Source organism: Lycorma delicatula, chromosome 13 (assembly GCF_047948215.1).
Source record: "Lycorma delicatula isolate Av1 chromosome 13, ASM4794821v1, whole genome shotgun sequence".
Taxonomy (NCBI): Eukaryota; Metazoa; Arthropoda; class Insecta; order Hemiptera; family Fulgoridae; genus Lycorma; species Lycorma delicatula.
In genome coordinates, this window is record NC_134467.1 from 2,948,384 (window position 1) to 2,972,486 (window position 24,103).

General features: G+C 30.4%; 2 protein-coding genes across 3 annotated transcripts in view; one reads left to right on the forward strand and one right to left on the reverse strand.

The window, feature by feature from the left end:
- The window catches only part of LOC142333704 (m7GpppN-mRNA hydrolase-like), a 60,350-nt gene extending 58,655 nt beyond the window's left edge, over positions 1 to 1,695 (reverse strand). The window contains exon 1 of the mRNA XM_075381136.1: positions 1,480 to 1,695. Coding sequence (XP_075237251.1) covers positions 1,480 to 1,559 — 80 coding nt within the window. The 5' untranslated portion in view covers positions 1,560 to 1,695. The remainder of the gene's footprint in view (positions 1 to 1,479) is intronic.
- Positions 1,696 to 1,960: 265 nt separating this feature from the next.
- The window catches only part of Hsepi (D-glucuronyl C5-epimerase), a 289,844-nt gene continuing 267,701 nt past the window's right edge, over positions 1,961 to 24,103 (forward strand). Inside the window, exon 1 of one of the 2 annotated variants that reach the window (XM_075381564.1) lies at positions 1,961 to 2,040. The gene's annotated coding sequence lies outside the window, so the exon portion shown is untranslated. The remainder of the gene's footprint in view (positions 2,041 to 24,103) is intronic. The other variant, XM_075381566.1, reaches the window with a different exon arrangement.

The window sequence follows — 24,103 nt, forward strand, 5'->3', positions numbered from 1 at the left end:
ATGGTCAGTGCTAATACCTGCACTATAAATTTCAGTGATTTCCCAAATTTTTATGCATCTGCCCTTGCAAATAAGATCATTAATGAAGTTTTACAAAGCATCAGTTGAAACTTCAAGTGGACTTCTGATACAATGAAAATCTGTGAAGCTTGTTTCTGCAGATTTAAACTGTTCAATTCACTTATAAAAATCTGCATCTATTGTTAGAAAAACTATCATTAAAAAACTAGTGGCCTAAAACAGCTTTGCTGAAGGTATAACACATCTACTGATGTTATAAATAAAAACATTTACTCCTGTTCTTCAGTTCATCATGACTATCTCTTTTCATAACAGATGCCAAGCCTCACCCTACCTATTGTACAAACATACATATCAGTATTCTATGTATATGTGTATACATAATTCTTCATATAAATTCTATACACACTTATAGATGAATCACTAATATAAAATTAAAATGAGAGAATTTATAACTCACTGAATTCATATAATAAATTCAAGAGGGATTATTTATTATTTTAAGCAATGGCCTTCACAAAATAATCCTCGGAAATACCTTGTTTAACTTTAGGCACTAACCTGTCCCTAAAATTGTACATATTAACTATTCAATATTAATAAGTTTTCTGGGTACTACTTATTGTAAAATCTTTCAAATTTAATATCAGACTGGTATTTATTAGTGAAATTTATTTTTCAATCAGTAATTACTTGTAGCAGAAAATTATTAATAAGCATTCAAATAAAACATCTATATGAAAAATTTACAGCATATCTTCCATAATAAGCAATTAAAATGAAAACCTTTGACAATAATTAATTTATGAAATGATATTAACTAAACTGATAATCTATAAGAGATACTAATTAAATAAAAAAAGAAAACATAATTAACATTATCCAATTTAGAATTTATTCTTTGAACAGTACAATAACACAAAACAATTACGTGTAACAAGATTGAAATAAACAATCTTCATTTATAGTTATTAAAATCCACGAATGACCGGAAAAACAACAAGAATTAGTAGTATAGACGCAAATGTTAGCCGGTTCCGTTACATGCAAATCTTAAAAATGCGATTTGTTAAAAACAGTTCAATAAAATGTAAAAAACTTATAACCTACAACGTTGAAAATATACGTAATCTATTATCTTTCAAAAAAATAAAATTTGTCACACTGATATAAAAAACTATTAGTTTTTAAAGTCAAAAATTCTCTACTTTTTAATATTTTTAAACCTCGCACTTCCTAATTCACGATATTAAGCACAATGTAAAAAACAAATCCTGGAAGACCAATTAAGAAACGATCGCAACTGAAATGTTTCAGAACTTAAAACGTAGTTTAATTTGCTAATATGAAATTAAACTAAAATTATGATTTCGTTAAAGCGATCGCGAATAATTCTAATGAAGAAATTGCTCAAACACATACAAAACTATAGTAACAACAAAATACCTAACGACTTACCTACTAAGATCATCCAGAATTTCTACAGGAATAATATGATCAACAACAATTTCCGTTTTTATCTTTTCTTTGACCTCCATTTCATAAACAATAATACTTATATTATAATACAACCGTTGTGAAATACTATACAGCTAGCTTAATCGAGACTCATCCTAATCTTAACCTCTGAATGCCTTTTCAAAAACCGTATTCCTGCGTTCCAAGCATTCAGCGATCAGTTTACATATTTATCTAAACTCTGCTTACATCTTTTGCTCTGGTGCTCAATTTTTGCCCTTTGAATTTACTTATTGCTTTACGATAGTAAGTTTTTCATAATTGCTTTTCAAAGTCGGAGTATTCATGTGTTAAATTATTTTATAATTTTCTATTCTGTTATCTTATGAATAAATAAATATATATATATATATATATATATATATATATATATATATATATATGTGTGTGTGAGTGTTTTTTAATTCGTTAAAGAGTGGAGTAGGTAATGAAAAAACCGACCATTTTCTTCAGAGAAATTTTAAAGAAAACTTTATTAAAGCGAATTTACGGTTACAAATTGTAAGTATACAATGCACATATAAATAATCCAAACAAATTATTTTCAAAAAATCAACTCTCACCTCTTAAAATTAAAGTATATGGTTTTTGTTCTTTCACTCTACCACTCTTAAGTCTGAATACTTTTCAAAAATGGTTTTCAAGTTTATACTTCATATATAGAGCTATTAAGAAATGTCTGCACCTTTTTTTTTTTAAATTATAGATACTGAACCAAAAATGAGAAACGTTTTCTGAAAATTTTCATCTTATTTTAGTCTTTATTGAAGGGGGTGTTGGATTTAGAGAAAACTTTACTTCAGAGAATTTTTTATGCTTAACCTATAAATAAATATTTTAATAAAAAGATTTCATAGAATCTATTCTCTACCTGTAAAAAATATTTATCCTATTTTTTTGTTTTTTCAGTGTTTATTAAGAAATGTGCAAAGATTGCACATTTATAAATATAAGCACGAGTATAAATTAATATGTTCAATGGTTCTAGTATTTCCATGTATTTAATATTATTTCACTTGCTTATATTTTAAATCCTTTTTAAAGCCTTTAACCGAATCTACTTATTATTTTATTAGTAATTTATATTTTGTGGTCTCACTCCGATCAGGGTTTTAACAAAATTTTTTTGTGATCCATCGGGTAAATGCTGGAGCATTTCCTTTTTTTATCTGAAAAGTAGTATACCTACTCCTTCCTGATATGATTTATTTAATGTTCTGTTATATACCAATCATAAAAGATTTATTTACTTAATGTGTAATACTTTTGTTTTTATGTATATTTTTTAAATCAATTTAATTTGGTACGTAATTTATACTCTTTAAATGTATTAAATACAATATCTTTTATGCACTCTTCAGCAGCATTAAGATGTGATTGTATCTTTTTAAAATCATTAAAATATTGTAATTGTTTTCTCTTGAGAAGTTTGAAGCATGACTCTAAGGGATACTTTAATATGTTAGTTGTTAACTGTAAACCTGTGCCTAATTTGTCAATGAACTCTTTGAATGATTAAAGCAGATAATTTTGGGTACTCCTGAACTGCTGTGTTTATAACCGTTACGCTTATGTTTATATTCTCACTGTGATAATTTATTTTGGTTATGTTTTGTTCTAAAAACTGTTTTGTTTTCTATCGAAACTGATTTTGGTAAAAGAGGATCTTAGAGTCTATATTTTTATGTTTAATATACGTTGTTTATTATTTTTTTAAAAGTATGTTTAATCTCTCTTTATCAAATGTAATGATTATTTATTTATTTTTTAGAAATTCTTGTAATGACCTCTTTCTAAGCTTTTTTTCTTATAACTTAGGTAGAATATTTTTAAATGATACAATATATTACATATGTAGGCAATTTTTCAGTGCTTAATTTAAGATTTTTACCGCATAATTATGCGGTATTATATATTTTTTTTTTTAAATTTGTGTCAAAAAATAAGTTTCGTTTCTTTACATTCTTACATATGACTTTTTTCATATGAAAATTTTTATTGCCCTACTTTAATTGTTAATTAAAATAAAATTTGTCAGGAAAGTTATGATATGTAGCCAGCTACTCTAGCTACTGTAGGTTTTGCTCTTAAGCAGACTACTAGTTTAAGTAAAATTAATTGAAACATTAAAAACTTGTAAATATTTAAATAAAGAATTATGTAAATAGAGTTATTCTATTATCAGTAAATTTTGAGATACAAAATGTATAGTGATATACATATATACATATATAGTGATATATCTTTTCACATTTTTGAATGATTGTAACCAAAATTAAAAGGTATCAATGACATATTCAGAAGTCATCATTATAAATTTTATAAAAACTGTTAATCCAATCAGATAAATCAAGCATATTGATCTCATAAAAAAAAATTTGGACTTATACCTTGCCCTTGAATTAAATTGATTACATATGTATGATATCATAATGTGATAGAACTATCTAGTTAATAAAAGAATGTGATTTTGAGTCCAGAAATGACAAAAAAGCATTTTTAACCCCCACACTTTATACTGGTTCGAATAAACCGAATACTATCAGAAAGTAATTTAGCTACTTAAGGAGCATTAAATTATGCAAGAAATGTACGTACTCTGAGTTATGTAACCTGTAAAGTTCGGCTCCCTCTTCCCTAGATCGATTGTGACCAAGATTAAACAACGTTTGTAAATTAAATTATTACACCAAATGTTGGCAACATTTTTTTAGCCTGAAATTTGGTGTAATAATTTGCTGTAACCAGTTCTCTCCATTTGTAGATATCAAGCAAAAAATAGGGCAACATACTGTATATGCATATGTTTTGTATACACATTCTTCTAGAAATTTTCATTGCTGAAATTATGCTGTTTGGTTAAAAGTCATCATGAAACTCCGAAGATCAGCAAAAACCCAACATCCAAAATTTGACCTGATTATAATTATGTACCCAGAAAAGCAAAAATTTATAGAAAAATCTAATGATGGGAACTTAAAAACTGAAAATATTGTATGCCGCATTATACAACCTTAGAAACTACAGCTGTAAATACAAACTCCAAATTTACCCAAATCATTTTATCCAAACGCAATACGTATTTATCCCCGATTATCGGCCTTTGGCCCCCTGCTGTAAAACTTGTATTTAATGCTACCGGTAGCGATATATTGCTTCAACAAGTACAGCGTGCCTACGTTCACGTCGTCGGGGCTGATAACGATCAGTGGCTGTCAGTCAACCTGCATTGCTGCGGAGCTTATGCAAGGCAGCTGCGTAGTGTGTTGCAGAAGTGCCACTGTCGGCTAAATAGGGACGTTCCTTTGTTTGAATCGTGTCCCCGTTTTCATAAGCTCGTGAGGGCATCAAAGCCTTGGTGAAAGGCTTTGAGCCGGACACCGGATCAGGTGCAAACAATGCAGATCACATGACATTGTCCGGGCGAAGATCGTAAACAAGACAGCTTATGGCGACGCCTGAATTGGGGTAAGCTTTCGAGGACGGTCGTCACCATGTAGAACGCTTGCGCCTGGGACAGTTAAACCTGCATCATTCCCGGGTGGCCACCAATGAAGCCATGAGGATTCTTGACGAGCATGACCTCGAGGTCGTCTTGGTCCAGGAGCCGTACACGGTCGTGGATAGGGTGGTCGGCTTCTACGGGGTTGATTTTATTCATTCTCGTGGGGAACGGCCGCTCTCTGCGGTCGTGGTCGGCTCGGTCTCGTGTCTTCTGGATGCCTCAGTTTTCTGATGAGCAATTCATCGTCGTGCGAGTTACCAGGGGTACGCTCGATGTTGTACTGGTGTCGGGATATTTCCAGCTTGGCTGGAGTATCGATGACTTGTTGGCGAAGTTGTTGGATTCTGGACGGTCTCCCTGGCATCAGAGGGCTGGTTGTTCTGGATGCTAACGCCAAGTCTTCCGCCTGGGGTTCACCACTCACTGACTCCAGAGGCGCAGGTCTCGCACAGTTCATTGAAGCCAGGAACCTCTACTTGCTTAACGAGGCAGAACAACCACCGACTTTCTCTTCCGAGCTGGGGGAAAGTTACATCGACGTCACTTTGGTGACGAACGATCTGCTTAGGTGGACTATCTGGCCCGAGGCCAGTGTGAGTGATCATAGGCCTAAAACCTATGAGATCGCTTACGGTGGCGGTCCAAGAGCTCCAGATTCGGGTCGCTATCACCTAAGGGGCCTGGATCAGCACAGGCTGCGGCGCGAGTGTGCGGCTGCTTTATAGGGGTTGGAATGGCGCATGAAGCACAGGGAGGAAGTGGAATTGATGGCTGAACAGTTCGGCCGGGCCATCAAGACTGGCTGCGTCAGGGTCCTACGGCGGCCTCGGCCAATGGACGGACCCTTAGGTAGTGGCCATTTCGCTGATCGGAAAGTGCCTGGAGCCGTCATGACAGCTGCTTCCGGGAAGCCGTCTGTTAAACGCAGGCGGAAACCCGGGAAAAAGTGTAGGTCCTCTGACCTTAGCGTGCTGCGTGCAAGAGCTAGGTCCTCTCGGAGAAGATACCAGCATCGCTCCCTAACGGGGATTATCGTTGATCACGTGCGCGCGGATCTACCGGCGCGTCTGTAATGAGTACGTTCATACCATCAATGAAGCCAAACTCAAGTTTTGCAAGACTCCATGCGTGTGTTGCAGCGCAATCCCTGGCAGCTCGCGAAGTCATGTTACAGGCCAAAGCCATTGCATATGCTGTCCAGTGTTCGATACAGGTTTGGTGATCTTGATTACACTTTAACATCAGTGGCGACTTACCATACATTCCTGGATACTCTGTTTCCCGATGCTCCGGAAGGTGAAGCAGAACTCGGCGTTAGGGCGGGTGAGATACAATTCCCTGGCAAGGGCTGTGGAACCCGTATATATAGAGACCGAGTGGTTTCTCGAATGATACTGAGATAGGCACCGGGGATTAACTAACTTGATCCGGATATTTTCTATCATCTGCTGCCTGTCATAAGAAAGCCGCTTGGCAGACTGTTCTCGGGGTGTCTAAACTGGGGTTGCTTTCTGTTGGAAGGTGGCTTTGGTGAGGGTGCTCTTAAAATCAGGAAAGGATCCGAGTGAAGTCAGCAGTTATCGACCCATCAGCCTCTTGTTAACTTGGTTAACAAGAGTTAACAAGTTAATCTTGGATTTAGGACTGTTATAACATCTAGTTGTGCACCGCCTGTTTTGATTGTGCAATCGACCAAAAATCCCAAAATCCAAACAATTTGGATATTGGACTTTTTCTTAACTACAGTAATAAGCCCTCATTAAGAGGTTTTCAACGATACATCATAAGTGGTACTTACTTATTTTCATTAGTTCCAGAGTTATAACCAAATAAAATTTTAATTAATGAAATATTTGGATCTTACAAGAGGAAGGGGCACATCAGTTTGAATCCGACTTCATTTCCTTTTTTTAATTTAAATAAATAGATTTATTAATAATTATTAACCTCTGATTGTAAATAAATGTTTAGAATAACAAATAATTCAATATAACATCAGAAAAAAAATTGGAATTCAGTAGTGAAATAAAATTTTATGTACTTTTAAAAATGTGTATATGCAATTTAATAGGCGTACAAGGAAGTTAAGCGGTGTCCACATCAGATTTTTTAGTTCAATTTATTTATTTTTTTTAATTTAAAAAAATTTTGGCAGTCATGTTTTTTAATTTTTATAATTGTTTTTATTATTTAATACTCTAGTGATCAAGAAAAATTCACGATTCAAAAACTTATGGATATAATGTATTTAATTTACTGAACCAAATAAGGAAACTGTAAACATTATTGTGGATCATATAGCAATTTTCTGGGATCCAAACAACTAATGGCTAAACTCTCCAATTGTCTCACACAACTCAGTGCTACGTAGGCCTGGCCCAGGCAAAGATGTGCTTACTCAGATCTACGACAACTCCATCTAGGGTATCCCTGTAGTTTATGCACCGTCACAGTCCAGCACAATATTAGTGGCACCATATGCCATTTCACTTTGCCCTGCCCCCATAAAGTATCAAATTTGATTATAGTGGGTTCAATCCTCAAATTCGATGATGACAATGTTACCTCTAGTCTTTCTGTCATCAAACTCTACAAACACCATTTGTCACCGGACTCAATTTGGTCTCGGTATAGCGCAGGTCATTGATTTTTCTGAGTATATCAGTTAAATATTGTTCTGGTCTGGTTTCATCGTGATTTTGTATTATGCTAGCAAATACCCTGTTTGAATTTTGAAAATTGGAAGACTGATTGCAAAGATATAACAACATTTTTGAATAACCATGATCTGTTAGAGCGTACCTGATGCATGCAAAAGTTAGCCTTCAACCTACTAATACCCTGTTTGAATTTTGAAAATTGTACGATTGTTTGCAGAGATATTATAAAAGCACCCCATTGCACCTTCCAAAACAGCACCCAAGGGCTCTCCATTTGTTACCAGTTAATGGTCTAGCCTTGCACAAGGCGCTCACATCACGTCACCACTCTAGCTTCACACACAGTCCCCACAAGAACCCCATTATTATTAAACAAACATTTTTTAAATGTATTAGATTTAATTTTATTATTTTTGTAATATTATTCATTTGATTGTAGTTGAATATATATATATATATATATGTACATACATATTTACATAGCCTATGACACTCCAGGTAATGTAAGCATTCCAACGTGGGTTCATACATCTAAATCGGTTTGGCAGTTGAGCTGCTATGGCGGTATAAACATACATACACTTTAAATACATTAGACTCTTTGTTGGGCAGTTGTGTAAAAAGGTTAAAATGTTTGGTAAAAAAATTTGGCTTCAATCTGTTCCCCTTAATCAAATGATTTTTACTTTAAAAATTGTGCGTTATTGAAAGTACAATTGAGAAAAAGAAGTAAGTGGGTTCTCAATTACCCGCTTGACCAAATGATATTATTACCATCAAAATTAAACTGTATTTAATGTATAATTAAAAAATAAAAATTGGGTCATTTTGATCCTCTTGCTTGACAGCTACCTTTTTATATAATGCAGTTTAATAACAGCATAACTTGAAAAATAGATAAAGTGTCAGAAATTATAAAATATTTTTAAAAATCTTAAGTTGGGCCCTAAGGGAATCCCATTTTTTAAATGTTACCGTGTCTTCTACAAAAAACTTAATATTAGATTTTCAATCTTAAAACTTAAATTTTAAAAAATTGGTATTTAAGTACCAGTTCTATTTAGACCTTGAATAAAGCTCAAAAAGTTGAAACCTTTTTTGATCTTAAAAGTTTATTTATCAGAGAAATTATTTACTTCAATAAGCTGGCCTGATTTGGTGCAATGTTGTTCAGTTATAATTTATTAAAATAATATGACTACGATGCTCCCTTATTGGATGGGATAAAAAATAAGGCTGAAGCTGATAAATATATAGCTAAATATTTGTTCCACATTTCAACTTTTTTAACGAGTTTTTGAAATATAGATAAAGACTGTTTAGAAATAATTGAATGTGCCCCATCCCATAGAAGAATTTTAATAACTTTAAGTTTTTTTCATTTTACTAAAACTCAATTTTCTACAACTGCAATACAAGACTAAAAAATCTGATGTGGACATCACATGACTTCCTTGTTCGCTTATTAAATTACATATACACATTTTTTAAAAATGAAAAATACGTAAAATTTTATTTCATAAATAACTTCTGATATTTAAATTTTTTTTATTGTTATTATTTATTGTAAAAATTTTTTTACAATCAGACGTTAATAATTATAAATAAATCAATATATTTAAATTAAAAAAAAAGGTTACAAAAAAGAAGATGAAGTCAAATTCAAACTGATGTCCCTTTCCCTTGTAAGATCCAAATATTTCATTAACTAAAATCTTATTTGGCTATAACTCTAGAACCAATGAAAATAAGCACCACTTACGATATAGCGTTAAAAATCTCTCGATGAGGGTTTATTACTGCAGTTAAGAAAAAGTACAAAATCCAAAAAAATTTGAACTTTGAGCTTTTTTGGTCAAGTCGATTGCAATCAAAAGGGAAGGTGCACAATTAGATGTTATAACAGTCCTAAATCCAAGATTTCAACATTCTACAGCTAAAGGTTTTTATGTGAGATACTTACATACATACATACGTATGCATGTACAGAGGTCATGCCGAAACTAGTAATGAATTCAGGGATGATCAAAATGTATATTTCTGTTGAAATCTGAAAACCGATATTTTTCAAGACATAATACTTCCTTTATTTTGTACCAGGAATTAAAAATTTAAATGATGAAAATTACCAATCTACTTTTTTTAGTTTTGTCCAAGATTTAATGCCATCTACTGCGTATATAGATATTTTTTTTTGTAATTTTCAAAGAATTTATGTTGAGCCAGAATTTATATCTGGAGATATTCAAAATCTTCTGGAAATTTCCATCCTTTTTTTTGTATTTTTGGATGAAGGGGGTCTTGAAATATCATTTGTGAAAACTCTAGATAACCAAAATTTTGATGGATTGTTATACTTTCCTTTTACTGATACACTACTGGAGAAAATAAAGCTATAGCCGGAAAAGTAATGAACATATTATTTAGTTACAATAACAAGATTGTAGCTAGATTTAAACGGGTCACACATTTTAATATATTGTTTTACAATTATATTACTTCGATGACCTCAGTGATCTAAAAATAACAAGGGCTGATAATGCCATTTGCTTTATAGAACTATAAACAATAACTTTTTCAAAATGCATGAATTACACTCGTGCATTTTGAGTTTTTGTGTTGTGGGGCAAAAAACAAAATTTCTGTATATTAAGTGCCACGATTGCAAACTTCATGAAATTACCATAGCATCGATTGATTGAAGCAGACAAACAGGAGACTGATTATTTTGACGAGCGGCATGCAGTGGATTTATTGTTGGCAACTGATCAAAATAATAATTATTGTGATCAATACAACGGGCGGACTTAGCTGACAGGAAATCTCCTACTATCGTAGTTCAGAATTATTAAAAAAGCATACTTGTATACCTTGATGTCGTCAGATTGTCACCAACAGAGAAAAAATCTAGACATCTTAAGAAAAAGAAGTTTAACGCCGAGAAGCTTGGCTGTTTCACCAGACCTCTGAATACATGTTGATTAAGCTTTGAACTCCAACTATCAAAATGGATTTCTTATAAGAACCATTGTGAGATTCATACATCTGTGCTAGACTAGACAACGCGTTGTCAATTTCAGGAGCTCAAAGCTCAAATGCCATTTTCAGAGCTGACCTATTAAGGGTTATAAAAATTATTGTTAACTCACCCTACAGATCTTCTTCTATTAAATAATTCACTGTGCACATTCTACTCTGATATTAAAATTACTAAATACAAATATAATGTTAAGAAAATCTAACTCGATTGTTTTTAGGTAATCAGTGTTGTTAACTTCTAAATAGATGATTTCCTATAAATTATTATTTAAAAAAAGTATTAAATAAATTTTTTTTTGTTATTTGATTAAAAACAATCACAGATTAGTAGTAAGAAAGTTATAACACAATAAATATTAACATTTTTCTTAAATAAATATATTTATTTATTTAATAACAATGATAAGTAAATATGTAACTGAAGTAATGTAATATTTAACATCTTTATAGTCATAATATTTTAATACGTTAAATAAAATTAACAAATCAAAAATAAGATATTTATTTGTCATCTAGTTGTAGTAAAACCTCCTGTATCAAATGCACATAACTTAGATAAATAACATAAATAACATAACTTACATAAATAACTAAGGATAATAAATAAACTTAATATTAAAAAATATTCAAAGTTTATGAAATTTTCAGGTAAATATTAATATAGAAAAATCTCATTCTATATGATATAAACAATACAATTACGTCAGTTAAGGAAATCTACATATAACAGTTACACAATTAATGGAAATATAAGAGCTGTGGTAAAAGTAAAGATTGTTTAATTATATAAATTATTAATATATTGCGATTTAAGTTTTTTTCTGCTAAAAATATATATCTTAACTTACTTCTCCACGTAATTGCCTCCAACATAAGGCATTTGTCATTATGATCCATAAACTTCAATATATCCTTGCCACATTTCACTTTAATCATTGACTAAACAGCTTCTCTCAGCTTCTCAAATGTTTATAATCACTTGTTATCAAAAACATCTTTTTTTAGAGTTCTTTCTGAACCTATGACAATAACACAGAGTTAAGTTCAACTGTATTTTATTTGAACGAAAAACAAACTGTTTGAATTTTACTAACAAACAATATGACACAACTTCAGAAGATGAATGCATGTTATCATTTAATTACACAATCCTTTATCGGGCACTACATCCCCTGATTTTAATAGCTTAGCACAACTTCTTAAACATTATATGCATCAGTTTAGTGCAGTAATTGTTATTCTTTGTGAAATGAAGTTGTTCAGCAGAGTATCATTAAACCTATTGAAAACATTGTGCCTGTCGTTTTGTTCATAAATATATTTTGCTTATACCGGTGTTGTTTTGGTAATATGGTTCAAACGATTAATATTTTACTTCTGTAGTGTTATACATATTTCATCGCCGGTTACAAATGGATTGAAAATTTCATGATTTTTTTTGTAAAGTGCATACAAATTCCAATATTGACCACCATTTACATTTGCCATGTCTAAATGTGGATAGGTGATTTTACTAAGAACTGTTCTAAAAACATTCAGAAAAATCGATACTAAATATGAGATAATCAAAAAATTTTATCATCGGCAAATTTCTTCCAGTGATTCCAGATTGTTCAGAAAATTTTTTTCATTTACATTTGCTCTCTCTACTGTTCCAAAATACTTCACGCTACTTTCATAATTTCTTACTTATCATATTAATATTATAGAAATATACTTACTGGTCATTATAAATGTAAGTCAGTACTAGGTTTTGAAAGTTTAAAACACAGTAATTATCTTAACCATTAAAAAGTTATAACCGGGGCATAAATGATCGTAGATGGTTCACAATAGTATCTGCTGCCCTGGGTCAGCCTGTGATAACCTATTGTAAACGGAAAGGATAGAGTTGTGTCAAATAATATTGAAAAACAAAAATTTTGATGTAATTGCTTTAAGCTTTGACAAATTGTTTGGTGTATTAATGTACCCCAGCATTCAATAATGTAGTTTGATAAAACTGAAAATTACTGAACTACTGACAATTAACAAATTGAAATGCCACATTCTGAAATTATTGAAGCTTAAAAACACGTAATTTATCTGTTTCATAGAAAATATGGAATTAGAAAAAAAGCACATAAAAAGGTACACTGTTGGAAAAATGATTTCTTTTCTGAATTACTTATGTCTTTAGAAACCTTTTTTTTATGCTTATTAGTGCCCTGAATCGTTGAAATTATGCTGTTTATGTTACATTCAATATAAAATTAGATCTTATATTGCTAAATATTGTATAGGTATTTAAACCATTGTACATATACTTAAAATTGTTCAGCAGTTACATCAATATTTGATTAATATTTCTCTAAAATTTAGAAAATTAGTTATAGAAAAAATTCATTAAACGGTCGTAAATTATTATTTTTTAACAATCACTGTTTCTTAAATCAATGTAATTTTTGAAGATAATTTTACTTCAGTATTTTAGTAACAAAATATGTTCACATAAAATGGATGATGTGAATAAAAATTAGTAATTACTGTTTTTGGTTGTTTTTTAAGAAATCTTATGAATGGAAGAATAAAGAATCAGAAATTACTATACTATCGACTATTTCTTTTCTTTATAAGTAACTGCTGATAACTACACTCAAATGCTGATCCTGCGTAAGTAATTTCTTAAAAGTGTGTGAATTAAAGGCAGGTAATATTTTTTCTTATAAGAAATTACTGATCGGTTTTCAAGGTACGTCCAGACCAACCTTATAATCAATTATGGTTGCATTTATGAATGTTTGTAATAGAAAAAAATTACAGAAACAGGTGATATGTCAGTCCAAGGTGGTGCAAAGAGCTATTTCATTTAGAAGAAGAATCTGTTAATCGTTTATGTGACCTTTTTTTACCAAAAGTAAATAAGAAATGGGCAGAAGCCTTGTCATCGAAGCAAAAACTGGAAATATTTCTTTGTTACCTCACAGACCCAGGCTTTTAGACTAAAGTGAGGGAGGATTTTGGTATTCGCTGGATAAAAGTAAGTAAAACTGCAAAAGCAAGCAACTGGATTCACCTTTCATAATACTGAAAGTAAAGCAGGTGGTTAATGAAGCCAAATTTACATGGCATTTGAAGTTTCAAATGCCATATGTGACAAGTGTCGTAAATTGCACTCGCATTGAAATTAAAATACCGTCACAGTTTGGTAACTGTTATATCAATCCCAAGGGTTGTGAGAGTATTAATGTGCAGGTAACTAGTGATGCACAGGAGAAGATAACCAGTGCTGTTTCTTGGCCAGGCAGCATCCGTGATAGTCATATACGGAGATGCAGTAAAACGATCGAGGTAATGACAAAACATAATGGAGCTGCTTTTCTTTTGTGATATAGTAGGTAAGCTATTGTGTCATGGCTGCTTATGCAATTTAGAAATCCTGAAAGTAATGAGATCTGAATTTAAGAGAGCTTTAAAAGATTTAAACGGCAGAAAGGCTCCTGGAATAGACGGAATACCTGTAGAATTACTGCGCAGTGCAGGTGAGGAAGCGATTGATAGATTATACAAACTGGTGTGTAATATTTATGAAAAAGGGGAATTTCCGTCAGACTTCAAAAAAAGTGTTATAGTAATGATACCAAAGAAAGCAGGGGCAGATAAATGTGAAGAATACAGAACAATTAGTTTAACTAGTTGTGCATCAAAAATCTTAACTAGAATTCTATACAGAAGAATTGAGAGGAGAGTGGAAGAAGTGTTAGGAGAAGACCGATTTGTTTTCAGGAAAAGTATAGGGACAAGGGAAGCAATTTTAGGCCTCAGATTAATAGTAGAAGGAAGATTAAAGAAAAACAAACGGACATACTTGGCGTTTATAGACCTAGAAAAGGCATTCGATAACGTAGACTGGAATAAAATGTTCAGCATTTAAAAAAAATTAGGGTTCAAATACAGAGATAGAATAACAATTGCTAACATGTACAGGAACCAAACAGCAACAGTAACAATTGAAGAACATAAGAAAGAGGCCGTAATAAGAAAGGGAGTCCGACAAGGATGTTCCCTATCTCCGTTACTTTTTAATCTTTACATGGAACTAGCAGTTAATGATGTTAAAGGACAATTTAGATTCGGAGTAACAGTACAAGGTGAAAAGATAAAGATGCTACGATTTGGTGATGATATAGTAATTCTAGCCGAGATTAAAAAGGATTTAGAAGAAACAATGAACGGCATAGATGAAGTCCTACGCAAGAACTATGGCATGAAAATAAACAAGAACAAAACAAAAGTAATGAAATATAGTAGAAATAACAAAGATGGACCGCTGAATGTGAAAGTAGGAGGAGAAAAGATTATGGAGGTAGAAGAATTTTGTTATTTGGGAAGTAGAATTACTAAAGATGGACGAAGCAGGAGCGATATAAAATGCCGAATAGCACAAGCTAAACGAGCCTTCAGTAAGAAATATAATTTGTTTACATCAAAAATTAATTTAAATGTCAGGAAAAGATTTTTGAAAGTGTATGTTTGGAGTGCCACTTTGTATGGAAGTGAAACTTGGACGATCGGAGTATCTGAGAAGAAAAGATTAGAAGCTTTTGAAATGCGGTGCTATAGGAGAATGTTAAAATTCAGATGGGTGGATAAGGTGACAAATGAAGAGGTATTGTGGCAATTAGATGAAGAAAGAAGCATTTGGAAAAATATAGTTAAAAGAAGAGACAGACTTATAGGCCACATACTAAGGCATCCTGGAATAGTCGCTTTAATATTGGAAGGACAGGTAGAAGGGAAAAATTGTGTAGGCAGGCCACGTTTGGAATATGTAAAACAAATTGTTAGGGATGTAGGATGTAGAGGGTATATTGAAATGAAACGACTAGCGCTAGACAGGGAATCTTGGAGAGCTGCATCAAACCAGTCAAATGACTGAAGACAAAAAAAAAGAAGAAAGTAATGGAAAAAATCTTTCAATAAACAACTAAGCGATGAAAGAGTAATAATGGAGAGAGTTGTTTTCGGGCAAGTGAAGCAGCGGTTCCTGTTGTTCAAAAACTTGGTTAGAGTAAAATTGGAAAAAGTTCCAAAAATTTTCTGGTTTGCACCATTTTACATAATCTTGGAAAACTGATGAATGACGTATACAAAATAAATTTTGGAAAATGATAAAGTAAAGGAAGAGTCAGATAGAGAAATAAAAAGAAGAGGAGAGCAAAAGATAACTGAAGTAATGGGTGTACTTATAGAATTAATTAGTAATTGAAATAAAAATCCAAATTTTTAATTCTTTTGTCCTGTGTATTTATATTTATTCTTTTCTTTTGATTAAAATAAATAATTAATGTTATGTAAAGAACTATTAGTAAAAAAAAATTATAAATAAATAAATTAAAGTTAAGAAAAATTATGGGTATTAAATAAATAAATAAATATAAATAGTCACCTTAAAATTTTATTGAGCAAGCCAAACATCTCTGATATGTATATGTTTATGGCTCATATATATATATATATATATATATATATATATATGTGTGTGGTGAGATCTATTACATGATATATGTACTTCAGTTATCTTCTTTTTTTTTAAATTAATTTATTTGTTTGATTTTATTTATTAATCCATATTGATAGGATACGATAAAAGAAAAGGGAATTCATAAAAAAAAATGCATCGCAAATCATATTACAAGTACTATATACAAATTTAAAAAAAGAAATGTCATATTGTTTGTCAATTTTGACACTGGAAGATGCAAATGAAGTACTGTTGGTTTCCTTGCCATCTTTCACTTCTTTTTACAGGTTTTTGAACTCGCAGTAATTTGATTTCTTCTCTTTTCATTTGAATTTTGATGAGTCATAATTGTTCATCGAGAACAATTCTGTGTAATTTGCTATTTGACAAGGGTGTTGTTTCATTTGCATCACTTGTTTTCTGTTTCAAAGTCGGTTTGGCATTATGAGCAATAGTCGCAGGTAATTCTGGTGTTTCACATTCTTCTGAAATGGGCTTTTCTTTTGCAAATGCTGGGATCAAAGATCCCAGCATTTGTTACAACCGGTACTTGTTTGAAATTGGAATTTTCATTTTCTTTTAGAAGACCAAAATATCCTCCCAATTCACGCTTTTCAAATCCTTTTTAATTTCACGCTTCATATTTTTAAGCATTTTCTTTATTTTTCCCACTGACATATTCTTTCCTGTAGTGTGTCCAAATTCTTTCAAAATGTTTGCCTGTGTTTTTTCTTTAGCGTAAATATATTTAGAGACCGAAGACTTATTTAAAACAACTTCATGATTCTCAATACATTTTCTAACATTGCCTTAGTATTGGCAATATCAGCATCATCCAAAAATAATGATAATTGTCTCTTCTTCACTCAAATGTTTAACAGTAGTGAATAGTATGGATTACGTGATATAAATGAGGCGATTGAGTTAACGCATGATGCAAATGACATCATCATAGATGGACATAAATCACATGTTCAAATAAATAAAAATGCACATGTATTATCAGCATTTTCTTAATATTAAGTAAAAGCTAGACTTTGAGAACCCTATACAAAAATAATTATGACTACCAGTATTTTCTTTTAAGTAAAAGTAGGTGTTTATTCACCAACTTTTAAGAAATTACTGATCTGAATCAGTAATACGTTTTCTTAATCAGGTATTATTGATCAGTAATCAGTATACTTTATTCACATTACTCATTTATTTCCATCTAATTATTCTGTTGACACATCACCTATCTCAGAGTATAAAAAATATGGAGATTTTCCTATGGTATTTTTTTTTTTAACAAAAATGATTCACCGGTTCAAAAATAGAGTACACAGTAAAGTAATAATGCATGTCTTAAATATATGGCACTCTTTCCTTTTATTTTACAGTATTAACTCACTTTTCAGTGATCTGAAAAAGAAACAAAATCTGTTTAACATTTAACAAAATTAATTTTCTTTTTTAATAAAGGCAAAGTAAAATTTCTTCTGGAATAAATTTCTTAAGGAAGAAATAATAATTTAAAGTATTAGACACTTTTAGCCTATTTTTTGTGATTGTTTAAAATAAACGACCGAAAAATCAAAATTATTAAAGGAATAAATTTTTTATATATTCCTGTTTATGGTTATCGGTGATAAAACAATTTAAAGTAATAAATGTTTTAAACAACCAAACTAAAAATGAAAATGATGCTTAAAACAGGTTTATCACAATGATTTGTGTTGGGATTGGATGACTTTCAATGACTAATGCTACTGTACTCATCCTGGCATAAACTATTGTTATTGCTGGCAAATTTTTTGTATTTAATTTATGCCTCATTTCTCATTTTTGTCAATCGTTGTTATAGAGTCAAGAATGCCTACTCTCAATGGATATAAAATATAGTGCACAGTGATTGAACTTTTTAACAGTGGAAAAAGCGAACAATAGTGATATTCATTATCAACTAAACGCGATAATGGTGATGAATTCAGGAAATTCATCTTCCTTTCATTCAGGAAATTCAGGGTTTGAATTCTGGTCAGGCTTGGCATATTTTACAAACTAAAAAATTTATTACTAATCACAAAAAATAAAAAGAGAAGGGAAAAAAGAGAAGCTGTAACTAGGTGTCACCGATATTTCCTGAAGGGAATAAATAAATAAAAGGAATCACTGAAGTCAATATCCGAAAAAGAATAAGAATGAGAAAAACAAACAAGCTGAATTGAGAGAATTTTTTTTTTTTTTTTTAGTTATATATTACTGTCAGTAGATATCTTGTGTACTCTGACATTTTCTATTCTAGCTGAAATTTTAATTAATGAATACAGAATATTTTCTTTGGTTTTTAAAATTATTGTGTTAATTTTCTTTATTAGTTTTTTTAAACTTACATGGTACTGATTTGACAAAATTTTTATAGCCAGGTTGCCTTTTTAATCTCCAAACCACTGACAATAGAACACGATTTAAATACAGTTACTTGTAACCGGGGTAACAACTTCAATTTTTATGTAGGAACAGTAGATTACAGAAAATATATTAAAAAAAAGAAAAGATTTACCAGTAGCAGAACATATTGATATTTACAATCCTTGTAGTTCACAGATCTTGTTGAAATCCTGGCCTCTCAGGCCAGGATTTCAACAGCAACAATGAGGTGAAGCAGTTAGTCCTACTTGGTTTCAATGTAACAACAAATCTTTCTACACTGCGGGTATCCAGGTACTAGTGAAATGCTGGGATAAATAAATCTAGCAGGGGATTACATCAAGAAATAAAAATATTTTTTACTAGCGTTAGTGTGTTCTACATTTATTAAAAATGAATAGTCCTGGGTTGACAAACCTTCTGTAGAAACATATAAAAGATTCTACATAATCTAAAACAACAATTTTTTCATAAAGTTAATGATTTTTAATTCTTTAAAATCAGCTATGACTACCTGAAGCTTTGTTATAATTCCTAATTTACATGGTTGAATACAGAATGGTCTTGCTAGGGTTCATTCACATTAAACGCATATTAAACCCTAAGCATATTATTATTATTATTATTATTATTATTGTTACTGTTATTAGTAATAGATAAATATCAGTTACAATTCTATTATTAACATAAATTTTCTTAATAATGACTCTAATGTAAGCTATGTTAAATTTGTATCTGATATTTTAGCTTACGCAAAATTTTACATGAGTTTTTTAAGTTCTTTTATATTTGATATGAAGTATTTGAACTTTTCAAATCTTAGTAATCTTTTAATTATATTGTATAAAATGTTGAATTATGTGTTTAAAAAAAAATTAGCAATAACTTCAAGTTAGAGCAAAAATGCAATAGAAAAATTTCTATCAGTCAGGAAGAAAATGAATGAAACTAAGGATTGCTTTGATATTAATAAAAGAAAGAAATGGGCATTATGTTAAAATCACTTTGCAACTTTTCCCCAAAATAACAACTTTAATAAAAGTTGGATTAAGCCTCCATTAGGTGTGCCTGGATATATCTGGAACAAATAGGAGTGTTAAGATGCAGAGTTATTTAACTGAGTAGTTTAATTTTTCAATGAAAGTTGGCATCCCTTCTAAATTCTCACTTTCTTTGTTACTCATTAGCTTATAGCTCAGGTTGGCATTCCTGCCAAATTTTTGCTTTTTTGTGACTTCTTTTTAAATGAGGAACTTTAAATTTTATTTAAAAAAGGACTTAATTTTTAAAAGTCCTTCGAACAGCTGCACTCGGCTCCATATGGCTCACACAGCTTGTGACAACTCAGTCAGCTCCATCCACGCTATAAAAGGTGGCACCGCACTAGAATAGACTAGTCTAGTTCCATCATCCAAAGACACAACGTGTTTGTTACCGATGTATAATTTATAAATATAATAATGCTATATATATATGATTTACAAGTTCAAGATTATAATAAAAATCGTCTATATTATATTTGAAGTCAAGACTTTTATTTATTTGTATGAAACAGCAAACAAAAATTGTGTAGAATAATTAAAAAATATTATAAGTAATAAATTAATATAAAATTTATATTTATATATATTTCAAATTTATATATATGAATTATAATATACTTACACTATATTATTATTAATATTGTAATATTATTATATTAGAACAATATTTATAATATTACCCGAACCAAGGTATTAAACCAATACGGCAAATTATTCTATATTTTTTGGTCCTCCGACCGCGAATGTAATCTGCAATTTTGAAGAATGATCATCTTTGGTCTTCCAGCATCACAGGTATAATCTGCAATTTTGAAGAATCATCATTTGGTCATCCAGAATTGTGGATATAATCTAAAATCTTTCAAGAATCTTAATATTCAACAAATTATTACAATAAAAGGATTCACAACAATTATATCTACATCATTTGTGTAATATCTTTTTAATTTATTACATTCAACTTGTTTCATCATGTATGTAATATCATTCGATTCATTTCACAGTTAATTTACTTTACTAATAATTCACATTGTTAATTTAAGTTATTATTATTATTATGAAAAGGAACAATTAATTAAACAAAGAGAGTCAGTAAAGGCCTCTATAACTAGAATTGCCACATTTACTGACAAATTTGATCTTTCACAAGGTGATTGTCACGCCTTGCAAATTAAGTTAAGGAATCTTCTTGATATAGAAGGTAAATATGACATTATTCAATCAAAACGCGAAATGGATTTTGACGATGATGTTTTTTCACTGGATCGAGAACAAGTCGAGGAAGACTTGTGTACTATAGAATGCAAATTATAACATTTAATACTAAGAATGATCAAAAGTCATCTAATAAAGAAATTAATTCAAATACAATATTTAAACAAATACAACTACAACCGATTAATATACCTCTATTTAGAGGTAATGTGTTAGAGTGGCAGCACTGCTTTAATATATTTATTTATTTAACACATATGAAATGATTTAACTAATATTAACAAATTACACTATCTGCATTATTCTTTGAAGGATGAAGCCTTAGCTTTCATTAAAGATTTGCCCGTAACTAAAGAAAATTATTATATGCTCTAGAATTATTAAAGGTATGATATGATAATAAATATATAATTGCATTTCATAATGCTGAATGCATTTTAAGGTCAGATTCTATAAAAAGAGATTCCATAGATCCTCTATACAAATTTATTAATGAAAATTCCTCAAATGTAAATTCGCTTGAAGCAATGCAACTTCCTGTAAACAAGTATGAATTTATTGTCGTCCAACTTCTAACATCAAAATTGCACTACAATACCTGAAGATTATGGAAGGAAAAATTATCAAAAAAGGTTTTCCACCTTAAAGATTCTACAGAATTTCTTAATTCGAGATGTCAACTTCTTGAAAATATTTATGCATTCACTTCAAACACGCAAGTGAAAACAGAAAATGAAACCAAAGGACAGCGTTACAACAATTCAACCAAATTTTTTAACAAACGCTTTACCTTGAATTCTAATAAACAATTTAACGGAAATAATGTTAGTTATTAGTCAAAATTTAATTCTAATCGGTGTTTGTTGTGCAAGTCAAACCATCATTTACAACATCGTAAAGAATTTTTAAATTTGTCCATCAGTGAACGCGGAGACCTTTTGAGACATAATAATTGTTGTTTTATTTGTTTAAATTAAGGCAATTGTATTAATAAGTGTTACTCAAAAAATTTATGTACTAAAATTATTTTGTACTAAAAAACATAATACACTAACTCACATGGACAAAGTTAATGATTCTAATTTAGATAGCAGTAAGTAATACCTATTTATTGTTCATTTAATAATCAGTCAAACAAAAATATACTTTTATCAACAGCCATATGTAACACCGATGATATATATGCTAATCATCATTCATGTAGAATTTTGTTACATTCTCATAGCCAGGCAAATTTTCGCACATATAAATTTGTTAGAAAATTATATCTGTTTCAGCCATAAATAATTCATTTTCTCAATCCAAATTTAGTGTTACACTTACATTACACTTTCATTATAAAAACTTTTCATTCAAAGTGAAATGTGCTGTTTTGTCTATGTCAGATAGCCTTCCATCAACCACATTTGACATTTCTAATCTTAATCATCCTTGTAATATTTTTCTAGCAGATTCAAGTTTAACATAGCCAATAATATTGACATACTGACTGGAGCTCAATTCTATTTGAGTCTTATCTTGCCTTGGAAATTTCAGATATCCTATTATTCAGGAAACTAAATTAGGGTATATACTTACTGTCACCTTCCTAATAACGTTAACGGAAACAATACTATTCCATCTTTTCTTGCTCATAACACTCATGAAAATCTCTCAACTACACTTGAGAATTTCTGGAAAATTGAAGAAAGTAAATAGTTACATTCGACGCCTTCAAGTTGTAAAAATAGTACTGATTTAACATTGAATACAAGTGTTGAAGATATTAGTCACATAGGTATTGCAAACATAATATTATTAAAAGGAAAACGAGAAAGAAATATACTGGTAAAAAATTATCAAAAACATTGCCGATCGATGATGTCATCAATGAAATGAATGCAACAGCTTCAAATGGAACAGATATTACATAACATAAATAAAATGATTCTAATATCAGTGTAAATACAAAGATGAACAATGAAGATGGTGTTGTTAAACAAGATGGTTTACAAAAATCTGATAAAAGGCCAACAGTTAAAAGAAAACAAAATACTAGTACACTATCATTAAAATTTATTATCGATGATATAACCGTTGAAGAAGCGATTGAATTAACTGTATGACCAAAACCATTTAGAAAGTTAAATTATAATCTTATTGCCGAAGAACTGACGGAAGATGATGCAAAAAGAGATTCATTAAAAATTAACAACAATGAAGTACATAACAATAATCAAAATATTAAGGATATAAATCACAATTTATTATTGAATGATAAGAAAAAGACCGAGAATATTGTTGAAAGTATAAAGGTAGACGAAGATGTTCAAATATTAAGAAAGACAAAATAGACAAGTCAAATGAAAATAGTAAGGAATCTAATAGCTGTGATATTAAGATGGTAAGTGATAATATATAAAGTAGTAATGATAAATGTTTTAATTATAAAGAAGATTGTACATTGGTAATTTAGAAAATAAAGAAACTAACAAATTTAGTTATAACAATATTAAAAATTTATTTACAAAACAGCAATCATCATCAAAAAATTAATGATCATATTGAACAAAAATCTAAAATAGAAATTGATGATAAAAAGAAAGTTAATGATAATGTGTTAATGTGTGATAAAATTCATTCCAATTGAAAGAAATAAATAACATCAACAATGATGAAGTGTGCCAAGAAGTGTTAAAATGCTAGTTGAAGTCCAATATGATAAAGTTGTAGAAATGTCTGAAGCAGATGCTAAGAAAGTGAAAGTTGGAATCAAAGTTATTGATTAGGGATTAACCAGGAATATGTGTAGCTGTTATACATGGCTACTGTTTTTTAATAATATTAATACCAGTGGTATAACCGAACACTTAATTTATAAACCAGAAGAGAATAAAAAAAAGAAAAAAATAACTGATAAAGAATTCAGATAAACCTGTAGTAACTATCTCTGTTTGTAATTGTAGCATCGATGAATCGCTCAAAACAAATTGGATTGTTTATGAAAGGAAACAGATGGAGAAGCAGATGATGGAAGAAGATAAATATAAACGAAAACCATTAAATCAAACAATAATTTGGCGACTCATATAAAAGAATGTGGTAGATCAAAGAAATGTATTCTAAAATATATGAGAGGTCAATCTCATATCCAAGGAGAGAAAAAATCAGAAATGGTGTTAAACAATTAATTGGAGACTTCAATGCT